Source organism: Anolis carolinensis, chromosome 1, assembly GCF_035594765.1.
Source record: "Anolis carolinensis isolate JA03-04 chromosome 1, rAnoCar3.1.pri, whole genome shotgun sequence".
Taxonomy (NCBI): domain Eukaryota; kingdom Metazoa; phylum Chordata; class Lepidosauria; order Squamata; family Dactyloidae; genus Anolis; species Anolis carolinensis.
The window spans coordinates 354,938,169-354,962,328 of record NC_085841.1 but is presented as its reverse complement, the minus strand read 5'-3'; the positions used below and the strand labels follow the sequence as shown (position 1 = coordinate 354,962,328).

At 41.3% G+C, this 24,160-nt stretch overlaps 1 protein-coding gene across 1 annotated transcript in view; it reads left to right on the top strand.

Moving 5' to 3' along the window:
• Nucleotides 1–363: 363 nt before the first annotated feature.
• The window catches only part of brf1 (BRF1 RNA polymerase III transcription initiation factor subunit), a 267,788-nt gene continuing 243,991 nt past the window's right edge, over nucleotides 364–24,160 (top strand). Inside the window, exons 1-2 of the mRNA XM_003214279.4 lie at nucleotides 364–767; nucleotides 18,932–19,009. Of these exons, the coding sequence (XP_003214327.1) occupies nucleotides 581–767; nucleotides 18,932–19,009 (265 nt within the window). The 5' untranslated portion in view covers nucleotides 364–580. The remainder of the gene's footprint in view (nucleotides 768–18,931; nucleotides 19,010–24,160) is intronic.

Below are 24,160 nucleotides of genomic sequence, written 5' to 3'. Positions count from 1 at the left end.
TAGAGAAGACTATGCTGAGGGGAGAGGGCGTGGCCAGGGCGAGGAAGTCTCGCGAGAACGAAGGGCCTGCTCAGGCGCCACCTCTTTGTGGTCCTCTGTATGAAAACTGTGCTGAGGGGTGGGGCGTGGCCAGGCTGAGGAAGTCTCGCGAGAAGAATCACCCGGTCTCTTTCTGGTCTTCTCTATGTGATTAGACTGTGCTGAGGGAAGAGGCGTGGCCAAGTTTCGGAAGACTCGCGAGAAGAAGGGCTTCTTTCTGGTCCTGGACTGGAAAGAGGTGTGGCCAGGCTGAGGCACCGCCTCTTTCTGCTCTAGGCGAATAAACTGCTGAGGAGAAAGAGGCGTGGCCAGGGCGGAGAAGTCTCGCGGGAAGGAAGACCTCTTTCTGCTTATTCTAAGTGAGTGAAGCCTGTGCTGAGGAAAACCTCGCGAGAGGACGGAGCTGGGGCCTTTGCCGGCTGAGGCGCCGCCTCCTCCTCGCCTCGATTGGACCCGGGGCTGACTGAGGGAGCGAGGCCTGCGCGGAGGGCAGGAGAGCGGGAGCGTGGCTGACAGGGCTTCCTCCTCCTCTGCCGCCGCGATGCCGGGCGGACGGGCGTGCGCCGTGTGCGGCGGCTGCGAGATCGAGGTGGACTCGGCCCGGGGGGATGCGGTGTGCACGGGCTGCGGCTCCGTCCTGGAGGACAACATCATCGTCTCCGAGGTGCAGTTCGTGGAGAACAGCGGAGGAGGCTCCTCGGCCGTCGGGCAGTTCGTCTCCCTCGACGGTGCGTTCCACAACGGAGGGAAAGAAGTTGCGTCTATTCCAGGCATGGGCCAACTTGGGCCTTCCCTCCAGGTGTTTTGGACTTCAACTCCCACAATTCCTCACACCAACTGTGAGGAATTGCGGGAGTTGAAGTCCAAACACCTGGAGGGAGGGCCCAAGTTGGCTCATGCTTGTCATAGACTTATACTGGGTGACTTATAGAATGTTTAGGGAGGACGTATTTTAGCAGACGGGAGCCCCGGTGGCGAAATGTGTTAAAGCACTGACCTGCTGAACTTGTAGACGGTCCCAGGTTCAAACCCCAGGAGCGGCGTGAGCGGCCGCTGTTAACTCCAGCTTCTGCCAACCTAGCAGTTCAAAAACATGCCAATGTGAGTAGATCCGTAGGAAAAACTGGAGTCAGCTTCGTTAATATAAACTACAACAGATATTTTAGGTTTTACATGAGCACTGTGGGTATGCATATGTCTACATGGGCAAATATAGGCAATCCTATACCTACTGTTAGCCCCAGCTCCTGTCAACCTAGCAGTTCGAAAACATGCCGATGTGAGTAGATCAATAGGCGGGAAGGTAATGGTGCTCCATGCAGTCACGCTGGCCACATGAGCTTGGAGGTGTCTATGGACAACACCGGCTTTAAGGCTTAGAAATGGAGATGAGCACCAACTCCCATAGTCAGGCATGACTGGACTTAACGTCAGGGGAAACCTTTACCTTTATTTTGTCAGACGTAAATGAAACTGCAGATAACCAGCCTTGCAGATATGGATGTTGTACTTGGTATGGTTGTTACGGCTGGAGCGCCTTGTGGGAATGGGCCTTGGAGGTACTGTTTTGCAGTGGCTTTGGTCCTTCCTTGATGATCGCTCCCAGAAGGTGTTGTTTGGGAGACAAACAACACTTGTACTCAAGCATTTGAGGAGTAACATCTGAGGTCGATATGACGTGAATCAAGGCGTACGCGAAGGTGTTAGTGGACGAATTTAACTACTGTAGAGTCTCACTTATCCAAGCTAAATGGGACGGCAGAAGCTTGGATAAGCGAATATCATGGATAATAAAGAGGGATTAAGGAAAAGCCTACTAAACATCAAGTTAGGTTATGATTTTAGAAATTAAGCACCAAAACATCATGTTATACAACAAAAAAGTGGTTCAATACGCAGTAATGTTATGTTGTAATTACTGTATTTACGAATTTAGCACCAAAATATCACGATACATTGAAAACATTGACTACAAAAATGGCTTGGATAATCCAGAGGCTTGGATAAGCGAGGCTTGGATAAGTGAGACTATGCATTTAAAAATTTATAATTCATGGTTTTATAGAGTTTAATTAGAGTTTTATTGTTTATGTATTCAGTTACTGTTTCATTGAATGTATTTTGGGCAATATAATTGCCGACTGTTGTAAGCCGCCCTGAGTCCCTCCGGGTGAGAAGGGCGGGGTAAAAGTGATGTAAATAAATAAATAAAATAAACTGCTTGGCCCCACAACCTTTGTCCTGTGGGGTCCTGCAGGGTTCAATATTGTATCCCATGTCTACATGAAGCCATAGGGAGAGATCATCCAGAGTTTTGGAGTTTGATGTCATCTGTATGCAGATGATATTCAACTCTATCATTCCTTTCCACTTGCTGCTAAGGAGGCTGTTCAAGTCCTGAACTGGTGCTTGGCTGCTGTGACAGTCTGGATGAGAGCGAACAAATTGAAACAGAATCCAGACAAGACGCAAGGCCGAACAGGGCATAGGGTTGCAGCCTGTGTTGGACGAGGTATACTCCCCCTGAAGACACAGGTTCGCAGCTTGGGAGTTCTTCTGGACTCATCACTGAGTCTGGAACCCAGGTTTTGGTGGTGGCCAGGAGAGCTTTCGCACAATTAAAACTTGTGCGCCAGTTGCGCCCGTACCTTGAGAAGTCTGACTTGGCCACAGTAGTCCATGCTCTGATTACATCCCAAATAGATTACTACCATGCACTCTATGTTACCTTTGAAGACTGTTCGGAAGCTGCAACTGGTCCAACAAGTGGTAGCCTGATTGATCACCGGAGCTGCGTACAGGGAGCATACAACCTCCCTGTTCCGCCAGCTCCACTGGCTGCCAATTTGCTACCGAGCACAATTCAAGGTGCTGGCTTTAGCCTATAAAGCCCTAAATGGTTCCGGTCCAGCTTACCTGTCCAAACATATCTCCCTCTATGAACCATCTTGGAGTTTAAGATAATCTGGGGAGACCCTGCTCTCGCCTCCACCTTCTTTGTAGGCGCGAATGGCAGAGACGAGAGACAGAGCCTTCTCAGTGGTGGCCCCTCGGCTATGGAACTCCCTCCCCAGGGAGAGTAGAGCAGCTCCCTCCTTCCTGGCCTTCTGCAAAAATGTGAAGACATGGCTCTTTGACCAAACCTTTGAAAATCTAGTGCAATAATACGAAAGATGTGTAACTGATCTATGGAACGGTCCCAGGCTACACCTATGGATTATGTGATTTTAACTTGTTGCATGGATTTAAATACTTTAATTGTTTTAATGATACTGTTATTTTAATTGTACTGTGTTTTTAAAGGCATTGCCTATATTGTGAAGCTGCCTTGAGTCCCCTCCGGGGTTGAGAAAGGTGGGATAAAAGAGCCATAAATAAATAAATAAATAAATAATAGGAAGAATAAAGAGTTTGCCTTATATCAGGTTGGGCTTTTGGTTCACCTCTGTCAGTTTGATCAGGTGGGCAGCAGCTCAGTTTAGGCAGAGGTATTTATTTATTTACTATATTTGTACCCTGTCCATCTCAACCCCGAGGGGAACCCAGAGCGGCCTCACACATTGGCAACAATTCAATACATTGAAAATAACATACAATTGGTAAACATCAATGTTAAAACCAGAGAATTAAAACATCTAAAAACAGTTACATCAATTATTAAAATCACATAATCCAAAGTTGTAATACAGGGCCATTCCAGTTGTCATTGCACAGATTCTACGTTTATTTATTTCACTGCAGTTATTCTCCAAAAGCTTGGTCCCATAACCATGATTTAACTTTCTTTCTGAGGGCTAGAAGGGAATGAGCTGGTCCCACAGCCACATCTTATTTTTTTCCCTGAAGGTCAGGTGAGAGGGGGTGATCTGATTTCACTGGGGAGGGAGCTCCACAGCCGAGGGGCTACCACTGAGAAGGGCCTGTCTCTTGTCCCCACCAACCACGCCTGCAAAGGGGGTGGGACCGAGAGCAGGGCCTCCCCAGATTATTTTTATCTTCGAGGTGGATCATAGAAGGAGATATGTTTGGATAGGTAAGCTGGGACGGAAACATTTAGGGCTTTATAGGTTAAAGCCAGCACTTTGAATTGTGCTCGGTAGCAGACTGGCAGCCAGTGGAGCTGATGTAATAGGGGAGTTTTATGCCCCCTCTACAGTAACAAGCCTGGTTGCTGCCCGTTGGACGACTTGAAGCTTCTGAACAGTTTTTAATGGCAACCCCACGTAAAGTGTGCTGCAGTAGTCTCTTCGGGATATAACCAGAGTTTGGACCACCGTGGCCAAATCTGACTTCCCAAGGTATAGGCACAACTGGCGCACAGGTATTAATTGAGCAGATGCTCCACTGGCCACTGCCGAAACCTGGGGTATCAGGCTCAGTGATGAATTCAGGAGAACACCAAAACTGTGAACCTGTGACTTCAGCGGGAGTGTATTTTCCATCTCCTGCCCCACTGCACTTTAAACCTGAGGTGTCATAAGCTAGGCCATGCGTGGGCAAACTTGGGCCCTCACTCCAGGTGTTTTGGACTTCAACCCCAGTTTTTTTTTTATTGTGTCAGAAGCGCCTTGAAAACATACTTTAAGTCGCTCCTGGTGTGAGATGTTGCCTGGGGAATTCCCGAATATTTTGCCATCCTGCTGGGAGGCTTCTCTCATGTCCCTGCAAGCTAGAGTTGACAGATGGGAGCTCTCCCCTTCTCGCGTATTCGAACTGGTAACCTTCAGATCACCAACCCAACCTGCAGGTCAGCAGTTCAGCTGGCACAGGGGTTTAACTCATTGCGCTACCACAGTAGGCTGATAGGAATTGTGGGAGCTGAAGTCCAAAACACCTGGAGGGCCAAAGTTTGCCCATGCCTGGGTTCAACACTGGGACTGAACCTGGCAGCTCCTGAATACAAACCATGGCTCTATTACAGTTCACACTCTTTCTGTGATGGGCTTCCTACACATTTCCTCAGTCTTTAGGCCACTTTTTCGCTATAATTTATTTACAGTAGAGTCTCACTTATCCAACATTCTGTATTATCCAACACAGTCTGCCTTTTAGTAGTCAATGTTTTTGTAGTCAGTGTTTTCAATACATTGTGATGTTTTGGTGCTAAATTCGTAAATATAGTAATTTCTACATAATGTTACCGTGTATTGAGCTGCTTTTTCTCTCAACTTGTTGTAAAATATAATGTTTTGTTGCTTAATCTGTAAAATCATAACATAATTTTATGTTTAATAGGCTTTTCCTTAATCTCTCCTTATTATCCAACATTTTCATTTATCCAACGTTCTGCCGACCCGTTTATGTTGGATAAGTGAGACTCTACTGTATTTATTTACACTGTTTATACCCTGCCCTTCTCACCCTGAGGGGGACTCAATGGCTGGATCAAAATCAGTAGCCTGAGGTATCTGCCGCAGTAATAGTAGGAGGACTTTAAATGATTCCACTTTTGGAAGGAACATGAAAAGCAGTACACAGCATGAAGAACAACACGGATAGGGTGGTACTGCTGACTTTACAAAGGTGACATGTAGAGAATTCCATATTGAGGGTGCAGAAGAACTGCTTTACCTAGTTATGATCAGGCTGTAAGAAAGAGCATGTAATCTGGGAGATGTGGATGGCTAGATAATACTTTGGAGAACAGGAGGTGTCTATGGCTGTCATGGACACAACCCCCTGTTACGTCAGCTCCATTGGCTGCCAGTCTGCTACTGAGCACAATTCAAATTGTTGGCTTTAGCCTATAAAGCCCTAAATGGTTCCATCCCAGCTTACCTATCTAAACATATTGCCCTCTATGATCCACCTCGGAGGTTAAAATCGTTGGGGGAAGCCCTGCTCTCGGTCCCACCCCCTTTACAGGTGCGGTTGGTGGGGATGAGAGACAGGGCCTTCTCAGTGATGGCTCTTCAGCTCTGGAACTCCCTCAATGAAATCAGGTCAGCCCCCTCTCTCCTGACCTTCAGGAAAAAAGTTAAGACATGGCTGTGGGACCAAGAATTCGAGCAGTAATTGAAGCAGTACAATAATGAGAATGAATTAATGTGATTGACAAATAGATTATGGACTATGATTTGAGTTTGTGTGGTTTTAATTGATGTTTTAATTGTCTGGATTTTAACTGTAATTGTTCCTTTTGGAATTGTGTGTTGTTGGCATCGAATTGTTGCCTGTTGTAAGGCCGCTTTGAATCCCCTTGGGGTGAGAAGGGCAGGGCACAAATGTGGGAAATAAATAAATAATGGAGTGAGAGGAAAGTTAGAGGGCTAATATTAAATGTGACATGTTTCGTGTTTGTGCATTGAATAGACAAACAGTGTATTTTGGCTTTGAAGTGCTGGAGCTACGGTTTTTAAAGATGGGTGTAAAGTCAACCTTAAAAACTGTGGCATAGACATTGAGCACTGGAAAGCCCTGTCATGTGGTGGAAGCTCCTTTGGTGGCCGTCTGTTGGGGTTCTTTGATTGTGCTTTTCCTGCACAGCAAGGAGTTGGAATGGATGGCCCTTGTGGTCTCTTCCATCTCTATGATTCTATGACCCTAAGACATGAACCGTATCACAGGATTTTCTTGGCAAGATCTGTTCTGAGTGAGTTTGCTGTAGACTTCCCCTGAGGCTCAGAGAGTGTGACTTTCCCAAGTGGGTCTCCATGATCAAAGGGGAGTTGAATCCAAGGTCTCTGGGGTCATAATCCAATGCTCAAGCACTACATTATCTGACTCCTCCTTGGACTACAACTCCCAAAATCAAAATGTCTTGGAACTTGGAGTCCACCTAGCAATTTTTCAAAGTGCTAGCCAAGACAGCATAAGCAAATAACAGCAAAAGCTCTAAGCACTCCCCTCCCAACCATTATTTAGTTCAGGCATGGGCATACTTGGGCCTTCCAGTCGACATATTGATTGGGTCATCATTTGATTCTCAAACTTAGTTGTTAGCACATTAGTATTATTTTTAATAATACAGTAGAGTCTCACTTATCCAACATAAACGGGCCGGCAGAATGTTGGATAAGCGAATATGTTGGATAATAAGGAGGGATTAAGGAAAAGCCTATTAAACATCAAATTAGGTTATGATTTTACAAATTAAGCACCAAAACATCATGTTATACAACAAATTTGACAGAAAAAGTAGTTCAATACTCAGTAATGTCATGTTGTAATTACTGTATTTACAAATTTAGCACCAAAATATCACGATATATTGAAAACGTTCGCTACAAAAATGCGTTGGATAATCCAGAACATTGGATAAGTGAGTGTTGGATAAGTGAAACTCTACTGTAATAATAATAATAATAATAATAATAATAATAATAATTTATTACCTGTCTCCTTTCGGCTTGAGAGGGGTCACAACATATTCAGATATGTCCTAAAAGCACGTATTAAAACACAGTTAAAATACAACCATGAAAGCATATATTATAACATACACATATTAAAATACAAGAGACAATAGTTAGAACACAAGCCTAAGTTATCAAAAGGGAAATACAGTAAGATCCATATCCATGGTTTCACTTATTCATGAGTGGGGGAAGTGGTCTGCCTAGGAATATGAGATACCTTTCAGCACAATTCTATGAGAAGTTGCTATTGAATCCTCTGGGAGAATCTAGCAAATTTCTAGGGAAGATACTGCTCTAAGAATCTCTAGGTCCTCCACCACAACTCTATGGCATGATGCCACTTGACGTCAGGTAATTTAATGACATTTGATCATAGTCACAATTTTTGGGTAATTTTGGTTAGCAAATTTTGGAGCATATTCTTCCCCATGGATACGAGGGCCCTACTGTACAGTAACATTTTGCATAAGGGTAGTCCTGGGACAAGGTGTGTTGGGTGTTCTTTGTTTGGGAGGTGAATAAAAAGAGGTGATACATTTATTTTATTTATTATTTATTTATGATATTTCTATCTTGTCCCTTGGCTTTACATAAAGGCAACGATGCCTTGACAACAATACAGAATTAAAATGAATATTTAAAATGGAATAATAAAAATATACTTAAAACAGTTAAAACAATAGAAAACCATACAATCATAATTGATCACATAATCCACAAGCATAAACTGGGCTGTTCCTATAATCATAACATATCGTTCCATAGTTTATTGCACAAGTTCTCTAAAGGCTTGGTCACAGTGCCATGTTTTTACTTTCTTGCGGAAGATCAGGAGGGAGGGGGCTGATCTAATGTCCCTAGGGAGGGAGTTCCATAGCCGAGAGGCCACCACTAAGAAGGCCCTGTCTCTTGTCCCCACCAATCGCGCTTGCGAAGAAGGCGGGACCGAGAGCAGGGCCTCGGTGCAGATGAGGCATTTGTCAGGAGTTGCCTCCAGAGAGATATCTGAGTACATTGACCATGCCACAGTGTGAAACTTGATTTTTGGCAACATTTGGGCACACCTCCTAGGGTAGCATGTGAATAGCCATCAAATGACATAGGGCAATAATGTGAAGTAGCAGTGTATTTATTTCATTGTCTTTTCTTCAAAGAAACTGAAGGTGGCTAGTTATGTCCTCTCCCTTTTATTTCAAAATCCTGAGAGGTAGATTCCAGGTCGAACTCATCAATTTATAAACAATTTAAACAATTGAACAAAACACTACAAAAACCTAAGTACTACAGATAATAATCCAGTCTTCTTGTTTCCATCACCGTTCCCACATTAAAAATGTTTTTCCACTCTCCAAATCAAAAGCAATAAAATGAAAATATGTTAAAATTATATCATCTGATTTAGTCGAGTGAAAAAGCTTCCATCTTCAAATCCTGTGAGAATGTTGTCTCCTTCCTTCCTTTATGAAATGTAAAATGATTTTCAATCTTTTAGAAAATTGTCTCATTTGAAACCATTGATGGTATTACTCTTTAGATAAGTTAGTGCCAACTTATATTAGTAAGGCATGAGGACTCATGTGGCTTTCTCTTTTCATGCATGTTTGTCCTTACTGGGAAAAGCTCAGAAACAGGCAGTTTCTATTTATTTAATTGATTTACATCTCTGTTCCCTTAATATTGGGCAGTGAGGAGCTGAGACATTGTAGATGTTCTTAGCACATCAGCTCTATTCAGTAGTCATTAAGCATGAAGAGATTTGAAGTACAAATTTTTTGGGAGGGCATGGATTCACCATCTGTGTGCTGAAGTTTCAGTCTTAGAAGAGCTTTCCAGTGTTTAGGAAAGATAAGATTAAGGTGCAAATGCCAGTCAGTTTGTTCTTGTTCCATTCTTTACATAATGAAAAACAACAATATTTATTGAATGATGGCCTGATATCAAGCAAAAATGTATTTTCAATATAGGAGTGGGGAATTGTCCGATGGAAGTTCCCAATCAAAGACCTCTATCTATCCTAAGCCCTGCCTGAGGGAAGGAACAGCTTCTCATGAGTACTGATGTGTTTGTTAAAACTCTATTGGTAGTGATAAAAATGTCATTGTTAAAACCTTTGAGAGGTAAATGTGTATTTCTTTGATGATGAACAGATTCCTTTTGACTGGCCAGCACCCTGATAGAGTAATACGTGTGTACAGTGTTTACATTGGAAAAATTAGCCAATTCTCTTGACTAATAGAAGAATCTTGAAAGACATCCTGGAGTATGTGGCTTCCTGTCTGTGGCACATACAGGAGGATCAAGAGCCTCTGGCTATGTTCCTGTAGCCAGCCATGAAATGATCATCTTTTGAGACCTCTAGAAAAGCCCAGCATGTCTTGGTAAGGATATAATGTTTTGTGTCTAGTTATAGGGACAAGACCAGATGCTTCTCCAGTCCCTCACCACTCTCCTTAGGTATGGGGTAGATGTGGGAATTGTTGTTGTAGCAGCTTTTCAATAGGGCAAGGGGTTGGCCATATGAGGCCCTTTTTGTAATGTGCAACTGCCATATCTGAAGATAGCGTTGGATGCTATTGATGTGTGTATGTTTCCTGTATCTAAATCTCTTCCCTTTTGTCTTAAGAGCTGTTAGTGCTGAATTGAAATGCAGATTGTGGTTTGTGCCATGATTTTTAGAGGCTCTTTATTGGTTGGCTTCTGAAAGCAAAATCTTCTGCCAATGCATGCTTCTCATCATTACAAAAAAGTTCAGACATAGTCTCAGGACAAGAAAGAAGAATTAGGTCAGCATATTACCTTTGTGTAGTCATAGTTAAACTGTTTGGCAGATATAAATTCTGCATATCTTCATGCAGAAGTCCAGAAATTTTAGTCAAAAAAATAGACCCAAAATGTGAGTTGAATTTATCCATGGGTCAGTATACTGGTGCCTTAACACTTCTCTGAGTAGAGTTGGAAAAGGCAAGAGATTAAACAGATTCAAAAGAACCTAGAAGAATTATGATCCTCTCTTCACCCTGCCATGATGCCACTTCTGATCTTTTTGAATGTCTGGGGAGAAAGATGATGGTGGTGGTTGGTCTTTGGCACTTAAAGGAGTGGCAAGAGAAGTGCGGGATTTGGTCGTCCATTTAGGATCTCCTGAAATAGACAAAGCTATCGCTTTTTGCCATTCTACTCAAAAGGAGGGTATATAGATATATATGTGTGTGCGCGCGCGCGCTGTGCCTTAACTTATACAGTGTTCCCTAACTACTTTGTGGTTCGCTTTTTGTGGATTCGCTGTTTCGCGGTTTTTCAATCAACTCTAAAAGACTATTATAAATCATAACAAATTACAATTTACAGCCTAAGGAAGGGAGGAAGGAGAAGCCGAAGCCAGCGAAAAGGAGCCCAAGAGGTAACAGGAGGAGAAGGAGGCGATTTATCAACACACGATTGGTTGATAAAGACTTAAAATAGTGTATAACTACTAAAATAATGTATAAATATTAAAATAAATATAGCGTCCCTTCTTCGCGGATTTTCACTTATTGCGAGTGGTCCTGGAATGTAACACCCCCCCCCCCCCCGATAAGTGAGGTAACACTGTATACAAAAAATTCCCATCCCCTTCTCTGAGTTGAGTGGGTGAGAAAATGGTGGTGACCACAGTAATCAGAAGCAGCTGTTCCCCTGAGCCGGTGCTATCTCTTTTCCCTCTTCATGGAGTGACCCTCAATATATCTTTTGGCCCCAAAACCTATCCTTGACTTATTAATGAGGTCAACTTATATTTATGGTACTTCTTTCTTTTATGTTTTTAAAATGTGCTTATGCAAAAAGAACTAGGTGTTATAGCAGATACCAATGTTATAGGGATACCAAGTCACCTTGTTTGTCTCCTGAGAAATTTGTATAAAGACCAAGTAGCCACAGTAAGAACAGGCCACGGAACAACAGACTGGTTGGGAAAGGAGTATGGCAGGGCTGCATACTTGCACCCTTCCTATTCAACTTTTATGCAGAACACATAATGTGATGTGCGGGGCTTGATAAAGGCTGGAGTTAAATTTCTGGAAGAAACATTAACAACCTTAGATATGCAGATGATACCACTCTGATGGCTGAAAGTGAGGAGGAGCTGAGGAGCCTTATCATCAAGGTGAAAGAAGAAAGCCCAAAAGCCGGGTTGCAGTTAAACATCAAGAAAACCAAGATCATGGGAGCCAGACCGATTGATAACTGGCAAATATAGAGAGAAAACGTGGAGGCAGTGACAGACTTTATATTTCTAGGCGGAAGATCACTGCAGCTAGGAAATCAGAAGACTTCTACTTCTTGGGAGGAGAGCAAAGGCTAACCTCAATAAAATAGTGAAAAGCAGAGACATCACACTGGCAACGAAGGTCCGCATAGTTAAAGCAATGGTATTCCCCATAGTAACCTATGGTTGCGAGAGCTGGACCATAAGGAAGGCTGAGCGAAGGAAGATAGATGCTTTTGAACTTTGGTGCTGAAGGAAAATCCTGAGAGTGCCTTGGACTGCAAAAAGATTCAACCAGTCCACCCTCCAGGAAATAGTGCCTGGCTGCTCACTGGAGGGAAGGATATTAGAGGCAAAGATAAAGTATTTTGGCCACATCATGAGGAGATAGAAAAGCTTGGAAAAGATCTTGATGCTGGGGAAAACGGAAGGAAAAAGGAAGAGAGGCCGACCAAGGGCGAGATGGATGGATGGTATCCTTGAGGTGACTGGCTTGACCTTGAAGGAACTGGGGGCAGCTACAGCCAACAGGGAGCTCTGGCATGGACTGGTCCATGAGGTCACGAAGAGTCGGAGGCAACTGTGTGAATTAAGAACACAGTCAAAGGCTTTAGAATAGTCAATAAAACAGAAATAGGTGTTTTTCTGAAATTCCCTAGCTTCCTCCATTATTCAGCGGATATTGGCAATTTGGTCTCTCGTTTTTCTGCCTTTTATAAACCTGGCTTGTACATCTGGCAACTCTCGCTCCATGTATTGCTGGAGTCTGCCTTGCAGGATCTTGAGCATTACCTTACTGGCATGTGAAATAAGTGCCACTGTACGAAAGTTTGAGCATTCTTTAGCATTTCCATTTTTTGGTATGGGGATTGTGAGAGGGGATAGTGTGATGCCTCATGGGCCTTGTAGTCCTGCTCCTAGTGCCATCGTGGCAGATGAAGACGAAAACATGGGGTTTTCGCCGGTTCAGCAAGAGCCGGAGTCCTTTCACCTGCCGGATGTTGATGTTTGTCCCCAAGAATTCAGTAAAACAGACCTTGGGCATTCCTCGCCTCCGTTCCCTAGAAAAGAATCCTACTGTGCTGACAGAGAAGTCAGGGAACAAAATCGCAGGAGTTTACGGATTGCTGCCAAACAACAGGCTGATTAGACCTGCTTCCCTTGGGAAATTCTAAGGAGTCTTGCATCTGGACAAAGTTGGGTTTCGCTTCCCGTTCTCTAGGGAAAGAGATTGTTGGCGGGAAAACGAGACCCCAATATAGGTGCCTGACGCGGGAGAATCTTGGCAGAGTCAACAGAGCGGCTTCAGGAGTAAGATCGTGTGTGGACTTCGTAACCCCAGTTCCTTGCTTCCCGGATTAAGTATTCAAGACTTGCCTCGCTTTGCTTTCAACCACGGACCTTGTTCTAAGAATCACTGTTGCCTTGTATCCAGCCTTGTATCCAGCCTTGTTCCCAGCCTTGTTGTCAAGCTACCTTGGACTCCTAAGACTCAGACATTTCCCCACACTATTGCTTGGCAATAGTGTGTGTTTCGGTATTGGATAAAGAAATTTGAACTCTAATATCATTTATTGGACAATACATTTTTGGACTATATTTGACCTCATTTGAAAGGTCTGCTTCTGAACTATATTCTTCACTTGTTTTTATTGTTTTTATATAATTCCTTAATAAAGATATTAGATAGAGATTGGCCTCCGTGTATGGTTCTTGGTGCCCTGCTGCCAGGGGTCTGACAGGGATATACATTGATTTTTTCCAATCTGATGGCCATTCTTGTGTTTTCCATATTTTCTGTCATCACCTTGACAGCATAATCTTTCAAGATTTTAAACAATTCAGCTGGGATCCCGTCGTCTCCTGCTGCCTTGTTATTAGGAATGCTTCTTAAGGCCCATTCAACCTCACTCCTCAGGATTCACTCACCACACCATCAAAGCTATCCTCTATATTATTATCCTTCCTATACAGATCTTCTGTATAGTCTCGCCACCTTTTCTTGATCCCTTCAGCTTCTGTTAGGTCCTTGCCATCTTTGTTTTGGTCATGTCCATTTTTGCCTGAAATTTACCTCCGATGTTTCTAATTTTCTGGAAGAGGTCTCTTGTCCTTTCTATTCTATTGTCTTCTTCATGCATTGCTTATTTAAAAATAGTTCCTTGTCTCTTCTGGCTAACCTTTCGCTTTCCTTCTTTCTTGGGCTACTTCCAGTGTCTCAGCAGACAACCATCTTACCTTCTTGGTTTTCATTTTCTTTGGGACGTACTTTGTTGCCGCTTCCTGAACAATGTTGTGAACTTCTGTCCATAGTTCTTCTGGGACTCTATTTATTAAATCTAGTCCCTGAAATCTATTCTTCACCTCCACTGCATATTCACTAGGAATATTTGTGAGATTTACAGACTAGGAATAAGTTTTTCTGTGTTACTCATGGCTTCCCCCAGGTGTCAGTGTTGTATCAGACTTCAGAGCTACGACTTTTTCTGGCATCCCTTTGCTGTACATGTGGCCTTCAAGAAAAGCAACAAAAGGCTTGCTTGAAATGCTGCAAAGAATATGTTGGCAGTTTTGAAAAATGCTGAATTCTGCACTTTTTGGATAGACCATCATTGATTTTCCTTATTTGCTTAGTTTTATAGATCTGTATTCCAGGCATAACTTCGGAATGACTTCCCTAGACATTAGTTGTGTATCTTTGTGGGTGTGAAGATAAATCTTGTGAGTGGTAGGTGTCCATATCTGTTTATAATTCTGTAAAATGTATTGATATTAGAATTACAAAATTTTTGAACAGTACCCTTTTGGAAATTCAATTTCAGACTGAAAGAATATTGTTTCTGTTTGACCCCTGTATCCATGGGAGACTCATTGCTGAACTAGAGAAACAGGAAACTGTTAATAATAACTAATCATATGAAAATGAACAATTTCTGGTATAAGTTGCAATAGACTGGCACAATTTGTGTTTTACTTCAACATAGGAATCGGAAATGTGATTCCTACGCTTTGTCTTCTCCTTTTCTCTGGAAAAATTATTTAGAATCTGCTTCTGATTGAAAGAGTTACATATAGAAATTCAAAGTTTTCACAAACTCAGTTCAGTCTTAGCCAGATCTAGCTGCAGTTTATGAGTTGGTATTGAAGGATTTGAGTGAACAATCAGTTTGTCCAGAGTATTTACCTTCTAGATGCCTTGAATCCCATTTTGGGAGAAAGGTATGAGAAAAGATAAATAAACAACTAAACTAACGGAACAGTAAGCTAGTTTTTTTTCCAGTGTTATGCCTTTGAGTTATATTGGATTGTGATTTGCATAATCGATCATGCAAGTTATGTTATTAGGGAATGGTAGTTCAACATAACTGTGGAGTGACAACTTGAGGAAGGTTGCTTTGGGGAATGTATGTACTCTGCTGCTATTTTCTGAATAGCAGTCAGTTAATTCTATGACAAACAGGAGAGGACCCCACTTGGGAATGGGATGCTGTTTGTGATGGGTTTATTGCAATTATGTCTCTTAAGTTTGTATCAAGAAACTATTAGCTTTGTAAGTGTACAGTAGTTCATGTGGTTCTATCATTCTCTTTTGTTGGTCAGCGGCTGTACTGGACATTGGTGTAACTAATTTTTCCTGTCTTAGGTCTTAACTGCAGTTATGTTGATGGGATCGCCTCTAACTTGTAGAAAATAAGTCTGTGGCTGCCTTAAACTAATGTTAATAGGAACTCATCAAAGGTTTGGCTATCTACTCCTTTTTCCTGTCTTAAAAAATTCCAGGGAGATTGCTGTCTCTGGAAACTCCCAAAATTACTAGAAAAGCAGATTGGGAGGCTTTGCAATAGGAAAGGCATTTCCATGTCTCTGTATCTAGTATGCCTTATATTGGATTCTGTATGATTCTTGGTCTGTTACCCACCTCCAAGTTAGGGCTCTAACTAGTTCTTCCATGCAGGCTTCTTATCTCAGCAGTTTGTTTGGCAGGAATGCTTTCTCCACCTGAGTACATCAGAAGATCCATTTGCATGACTATAATGGAGTAATGTGCTTTTCTGAAGCAATCTGTGCTGCCTTCATTTTGTGAATATAAGTGGCAGAAAAGATAGATTTGAAGAGTTACCTGTTGAGGCATCAGGGACTTCAGAAACTTCCATTCTATCATCATAGCAACAAGTCTTCCTTTTAATATTCTTGAGTGTACAATGGGGGAATCAGTCATTTACATCTGTTCTTGGGATTATTTATGGTTCAGAATGAGACCTGATAAAGGAATAAAACTGGTTCTAAAGAACCATGATTTGCAAAACTGAAACCATTAAAATATATGTTACATTTCCTTTTTTTCCTGGAATTATATAGTTTTTTTTAACATTTTTTATCCAGTAAGTAAGCTACTTATGTGCCAGCTTACTTATTATCACTAAAACATTAGCTAAAACAGGCATGTATTAGATATTGATTTAGAACAGAGGCAGGGAAGGTGTGGCTGTCCATCTGTTACAACATCTGGCAGAGTGACCTTTTACAACCTCCGAATAAGCAATATCGTACTTTCCCCTTAAACCAGAATTTGAAACCATGGTTTGAAGAGACATGCCAACATTCAGCCTCATTTTCACTGCTACATGTGTAAGGAGGAAGGAGAAATTTATACTGGGGAAGGAAAGTAGGAAAGAGGGATGACTCATTCTTGAGGCTGGTTCCTGATTTAATTCCTTTACATTAATTACTTTTGGTCTGAAAGTTGACAAATGGGAATGGAGTACATGTCAGTCCTTAACTAATCTTTTCTAGTCTTTCCTTGTGCATAGTGATTACTATTTCTCCAAGGCCAATTGGTCATATTACATGGAAGTACTTAAAGGCTTTGAGAGTCTATACTTTGCAGTCTTCTTGTCCATTATTTGCTGCTCAATAATGTTTGGCCAGCACCTGTCAGCTTATAAAGAACCAATTTCTTGATGGTTAGAGCTAGCATTGTAATTTTAGTATTCAGTTGTCTGTAGATGGATGATTTGTTTCCTTCAGCTGACTGGGTGCACTCTTACTATTGCCATAATTGCTTTTGAACTGACAATAGGACAAAGCACATTTTATCACTGCCATGCTGAATACAGAGTTTTGCCATGTAACTTCCATGTGGTACTACTCCCTTTTTTTTTCATTGATTGAAAGCCTTACGTGGTGCTATTTCCATTTTTTCTATCAAGTAAGCAAATATTTCATATAACATTTGTATTTGTGAGGTGTTCAGAAAAACTACTATAAATCACTTGGCATTATCTCTTTAATCCTTAAAACAATATTCCAGGATGGTATTGTGATTAGAATTGGCGCAATGGGTCAGGGAGATTTTGTTTCACTTCTCTCTCTTGCGGTTGAACCAGGATAACCCAGCACATGCCAACTTAAGACCTTAGACACTCACTACTGTGTGAATATAGTAAAAGATGATAAAATTAATTCCGTAATTGACAGGCTAGTGGATGGAGTAGGAAAGAGGCTGTGAGGTTTATTTTTTTAAAACTCGGGAGAGCTCAGCACTATCATCTAAGGGCCCTTGGACACAGACATATAACCCAGAATATCAAGCAGAAAATCCCACAATGTCTGCTTTGATCTGAGTTATCTGAGTCCACACTGCCATATATTCCAGTTCAAAGCAGAAAATGTGGGATTTTATCAACCAGATAGTGGCATGTGTGTAAAACAAGTGGCCAGCTCATAACCCTCTGAATACTATTGGACTGCAGTCGATCAGCCTTAGTTAGTTTTGCAGTGTAGAAGAATGATGGGATTTGCTGTGCTTCTTGTGGCCTTCCATATGTTGATGAGCCTTTGTGGCTATGCAGGATTGGCACTGTTGGGGAATGACGGGAGTTGTAGCTAAGCAACATTTGGAAGATGACATGTTTCCCAACCTTCATTTAAGGCTGGAAGGGTGTTTGAATACTGGGAAGCAGTGCTGATCTTTGACTTGATCTGCTTTCGTAATGCAGAAAGTTCTTTCACATGTGTCTACTGGCTTTGACTTTAAACAGGTTTGAATGGAAAGTCAATGAGCGGCCATTACTTATGGTAGACACTCCCTTGTTGAGAGTAATAATAATATAATAATAATAATAATAATATATAATAATAAAAAAACTTTATTTCTATTCTGCCCTATTTCCCCGAAGGGACTCAGGGCAGAGAGTAAGAATGCCAGTTGCCAAGGAAGACTATTTTCATGCATTTATTTATTTATTTACAGTATTTATATTCCGCCCTTCTCACCCCGAAGGGGACTCAGGGCGGATTACAATGAGCACATATATGGCAAACATTCAATGCCAACAGACAAACAACATTCAGTTTTAGACAGACACAGAAGCATTTCTTAACATCTTTCCAGCTTCACGATTCCGGCCACAGGGGGAGCTGTTGCTTCACCGTCCATTGGTGGCTGTTCTTCCTCTTCTTTTCCTCGTGAGCAGTTTTATGGTGTTGTAGATTAGTTAAATTAGCCTCCCGCATAAAGCGTCCCTAAATTTTCCCTACTTGACAGATGCAACTGTCTTTCGGGGCTGCTAGGTCAACAGCAAGCCGGGGCTATTTTTATTTATTTTTTATGGTCGGAGGCTTAACCCGACCCGGGCCTCAAACTCATGACCTCTCGGCCAGTAGTGATTTATAGCAGCTGGTTACTAGCCAGCTGCGCCATTGGTATATGGTGAAGGCAGAAGCAGGGCTCATAAAACACAGCAAAAATGGGGGAACATGGAAAGAGTGGCATGAAAGAAGAGACAATGCTGTGTGAGACATCCCTTTAGTAGGTATCTTGTTGAAGGCCTATTTAAATTGCCCAGTGTTCTAGGAGGAGAATGTACTCTGCTTTTAAAACACAGCATGAAGTCTGCTTTTAAAATGCAAGTTATTGTGTGTGTAAGTATGTATTCATATGAAGGGCTCTTGTTTTGTGTGCATTGTGCGGTTGCACTACCATTTCCAGCTTCCCTCATTATTGACTATGCTGGGTTGTTAGAAGTTATGGATCAGCAATATAATGAGGGCCATATTGCCCATTCCTGTAAAGACTCATGCTTGATAGAATTGCAAAAGAGAGAACTTGAAGTCCTTGATAAGTATTAATGGATCCTTCATCAGCCTAAGAGGAGCCTCTCTGTCTAGAACTAACGAAGTTTGTTAGGCTGAAACACTTACTAGAAGGAGACACTTCCAAGATTTACTGTAATGTTTCCATTAATCTGTTGTATTTGACAAGCTTTTTCTCTTTTCTTTCTTGTAGCTGCAGGGAAGACACAAACGGTTGGAGGATTTCATGTCAACTTGGGAAAGGAATCACGGGCACAAACTCTGCAAAATGGTAACTTGCTATAATTTATTTAAAACATATGGACAAGAATGAGCTAGCCCTGCTGAATAATTCTGTCCTAAAGCTGTCATTGTTTTATAGCTTATCTGCTACTGATTTTTAGAGTGTGCTTTAGAAAGGAACAGACCTTGTTGGTAGATAGCCATTTTATTTTTACTGTTTGAAGCTCTCACCATGGTACATTGCCTTGAGATCATAAATGGAAGAAAAAGATGATATACATGTAATACTGTAAGACAATGTATATGTGTCTGTGGCAACAATAATTCATTGGGAAATAATGCCAAGCCTTCAAAATTTGACAGTGTTCCTGTTTGTTTTTGCTTGTTGTCCAAGTTGAACTGCCATTTTCAGGATGAAGTCCCATGAGGCACTATTTCCTGCATGCAAAGTGGGGGTGGAGACTGCCATAATGGATCAGGAAATCATTTTTTCAAGGGCTAAAAAATTGAAGAGGGATTTCATTTCTTCTTTTTTTGAAGAGTTCTTTCTGAAGCACAGTTGCTAATATTCTTGAGATTCAAAAAAAGGATGGGTATAGTGGGAGAGGGTTCTCTGAGATACTGCTGGCAAAGTTAGGAGGAAATGGGAGCTAAAAATCAGATATCTTTGTGGATATTGGGTATGTATCTGGACAGTACTATTTAAGGTTCAGCTAATCATAAATACAATTCTGACAAGTCCTAACTTTGATAGCTGTCCAAAATATATTGCCATGGCATGTATGATATCAAGTTGGAGGATATCAAGTTGGAGTTGAAGGTGCTTGGACTTGAGTCTAGGCTTAGAGGTAGTGGCTTCTAGCCTAGTTTGTATTTGTTCCTAAAGTTCAATAACTATAAGGCATTGCTATTGACTTAACAGGGGGAAAAGACTTTGATATTTATTTTGAGAAGTTAAGTACTATGGTCCAGTTCTAAGGGCCAGTGTGTGTGTGTGTAAGTGCACTTGCACCACCACACTACTGACTTTTATTTTGAATGCATTTATGTACCATCATTATTTTTAATGATTATTAGTCAAATTTCCTCTCAGTGCTTTAAGCTTTATTTCGTCGATCTGTTTACAGCATTAGTCGATGCCCTTTCCAGTTTACAGATTATCTCAAGGTGTTGCCTCTTATTTTTCTGATAAAAGATTTAGTTAATTTTATTGTCAGTCTTTTCCAGAATGTAAGATCACCTTCACCCTGATTTTTATTTGCAAACGTTGTGTCCCATATGAATCCAGTACTTTAATATTAACAGATTTCCTTTGAAATACGTTATGAGTACAAACTGATTTGAGGAATGGTGATTGCCCGTGTTTGGTTGCTCTACTCAGAGTTTGGAGACCAAGGTTCAGTTCTCCACTTGGCTATGGAAACCCGCTGGGTGACATGGGCGCACAGCCTTTTCTTCTCAAAGGAAAGCAAGTCCCCCCCCTCCTACCAGTTTTGCCCAGAGATTCCCTTGATAGGTTTGCTTTCAGGTTGGGAATGACTTGAAGGCACACAACAGCAATTACATGATCAGCCAAATGATTGGTTCAAATGAAGGACCAGTGGTGGAAGCTTTTAAGATTTAAAATAACACAATGAAACAAATTATCTAAAATTGATGGCTGCACTAAACTAAAGTGAACCAGATTTAGAGTCTCAGCTGCAATTCTATTTCTGTTGACTAACATCTGTATCATTTTTCAAAATACATTATATATATTTAAAGTGTAGGCAGAACCTAGTGTTGGGAAATCATCCTGGACTACTCAAGTCCAAATGTAGTTAGATAGATGATAGAGTTAGATTGAGGGAATCCTTTCCCTGTTTCCAAAGCATGCCTAGACAGGCTTTACTGTGTCTCACCCTATCCTGTTTACGTCACATCCCTTACTTTGAAGTTGGTAGAAATGTGAATCTTTAGGGACACTAACTTCCAATTGGTCAGAGTGTCTTTTATGGCCCCAATAAACTGGACCATGAGGTTGGAACCATTTTGGTTCTCTCTCTTCTCCCTTTGTTCTTCAAACTAACAAGCAGCATCCTGCCATCTCTCCTGGCAAGATGTAACTATGTAGATGTTTGTTATTTTTCCTTACTTATTTTTCCTTAGAATCCAGTCTATAGTAATCTAGACAGCTCCCAAGGCTTTCTATCTACAATGGAGTTCCTTTTACCTGAATAAATACTTTTTTGAACTTTTATTGAGACTCTGCAGTCCATTGCAATCCTAAAAAGGCTTCTCTTGCTCGCCAGTGTAAGTAACTGTTGCATTTGAAAGCTTTGCTTTTGCTACTCTGCTGATTTTGGTGGAATCTCCCCCAGAGAGGGTTAAATTGAGTCTAACCGCTCAGAGATTACCACAACAAAGGGTTACGGGCCCAGACACTGCGAGCTGAGCAAAAGGGAAATAGCCTGTGTTTTAAAAGGATTGAATTGAAATAAGGAGCAGAGGAAAGTTCTCAAAAGATTTGAGACTTAATTTCAAGATTTTTATTTTTTTTTTATTTTTCTGGATTATTCCAAATATTTTGATTTTTGGAGATTTTTAATCTTTTTGGAAATTGAAAGGATGGAGCAAAACAAAGAAACCTCTTGGAGCCTACCCAAGCTGCAGGATAATGGAGAGAACTACCTGAACTGGAAAAGAAGACTGGAAACCATGCTCAAACCAGCACAACTAAAAGTGCTGCAAGAAGGCGGGCCACCAGAAGGAGCCGGGGAGGAGGCTATCCAGACGTGGCGGAAAGATGATCGTTTGGTGAGATGCATAATAATAAATTCCCTATCAGAGAGAGTTTTTCAATTTGTAAGAGATGCTTCTAATGCAAAAGAGATGATGGACTATTTGCAGACTAATTACAGTAAAGGGTCGGAGGCAGATATTATATTTGCATATAAAAGACTCTTTAATTCAAAAATGCATTCAGAAGATGATTTGAATGATTACCTGCAACAGATAAGATCTCTAGTTGATCAATTGAGATCTAGCGGAGAACCAATTACTGAGAGAATGTGCATAGGATTAGTTGCATGTGGGATCCATCCATCTTACAAAAGTATTATTACAATTTTACGTAATACACACAGACTTGAAAGTGAACAGCTTACTCTTAAATCTATCACGGCTGAGTTGAAATCTGAATATCTCGAAAGAAATGGATCTGATCCCAAAAATAATATGCAATCTGAATCTCAGTCAAAAAGCATGGCTCTGAAAGCTGGGCACAAATTTAAACTCAAGAATAAAGTGATTTGTAATCTCTGCCAAAAGGCAGGACATTTGCAAAGGGACTGCTGGTTTGCTAAAAACAATCAAACTAGTTCTACAGCTTCTCACAGCAGGAGTCAAGGATCAAAGCCTAGGGTTTTCAATACCCAGGTCAGAAGACAAAGCCAGTCCTTTGCCAGTGAAAATGCAAATGAGAGATTAGGTCAGCACACCTCTGCAAAGCATGCAAATTTGGTGTTACCAAGTGACACAGCTGAGTCAGAAGGAATTAATGATTTCTTTGGAAGTCTTGCATTACATGTGACCAATAAGCTTGTTAATGAAAAAGATATCTTATTAGATTCTGGAGCGACGGACCATTATTTTTGTCATTTGGATTATTTTATTGAAATCGAGAAAGAAAAATCTACTGTGAAAGGAATTGGATGTCAAAAAGTTAATTGTACAGGGCTAGGCAAAGTGAATCTTGCATGTGCAGACTCTGGGATCAATCTAACTCTCAGCAATGTTTACTACAGTAAAGACATTGGAACTAATTTGATTTCTGTGGCAAAGCTGATGCGTCATGGATGTAAAATTGTTTTTGAGAATGGACTATGTAAAGTGCTGAAAGATGGAAAACTTGTTTTAAAGGCTGAGGAATATCATGGGATATTCAAAGTTATGTTTGAGCCAAAGTTTTCAGGATTAGCCTTACCAGAATGTGAGAAACGAAATTGTGCTCGTTTATGGCATGAAAGATTTGGTCATGCAAATGAGAAATATGTCTGGAATGCAAAAGAAGTATGTAGAGATATGGAAGTAAATTCATGTTGTAAGGAGATATGTGAAACTTGTATAAAGGCCAAGGCATGTGCTCCAAATGTTCCAAAAGACAAAGAATTTGAAGCGCAACGCCCTCTGCAGGTCATATCCAGTGATGTATGTGGCCCCATGTCTACATCATTGGGGGGGTCTTTGTACTTTGTGGTTTTCAAAGATTCATTTTCTGGATATACCAAAGTCTATTTCATGAAGCACAAAAATGAATTATTTAACAAATTAAAGGAATATTTGGCCATGGTTGAGAATCAATTTCAAAGGATGCCAGAAATTCTGAGGACAGACAATGGAGGAGAATTTTGCAATAAAGCAGTGGATGATCTATTGAGGAAATATGGGATTAGACGCCAATATTCTCTTCCCTATTTTCCACATCAGAATGGCATTGCAGAAAGAAAGAATAGAAGTTTGATTATAATGGCAAAATCCATGATTTATCATGCAGGAATTCAGCGTAAATTCTGGGCTGAGGCCATTAATACTGCTTGTTATTTGCAAAATAGAATGCCCAATGCAAAAAGTCATGTAACCCCATATGAATTGTGGTTTGGTCATTCTCCAAGTGTAAAGCATTTGCGTGTGTTTGGATCCAAAGCCTATGTGTACATCCCAAGAGAAAAGCGAAGTGGGAAGTTTGATTGCAGCTCTAAAGAATGCCTACTGGTTGGTTATTCTGATGAACATAAATCTTACCGACTTTATGATCCAGAAAAGAATATGATTTTTGTAGGAAAGACGGTTTACATAGATGAAAGAGTTGGAAGAAATTTACAGCCTCCTGTTGATGAGCCTTTGTTAAGAAATGACTCTGATGACTTAACATGCGGTCTGCAGAGTGGAAATGAGCCAATTGCGCCATCTGCTGGAAAAGTCCTGCCATCGCTGGTCAGAAGGGCTGATCAAAGAAATGAGCCAACGCCACCCAGTGGAGAGACCCTGACATCTGAGGTCGAAGGACCCGATGAAAGGATTGACCCACATAGTGGCATGGCAGAGGAACATCAATGGCACCCTCAAGGACCAGATGAAAGTGCAGAGACACCCGATGGACAAAATGAGCAATTACCACGCAGATCTCAAAGGACAAATTGTGGGGTCCCTCCCCAGAGAT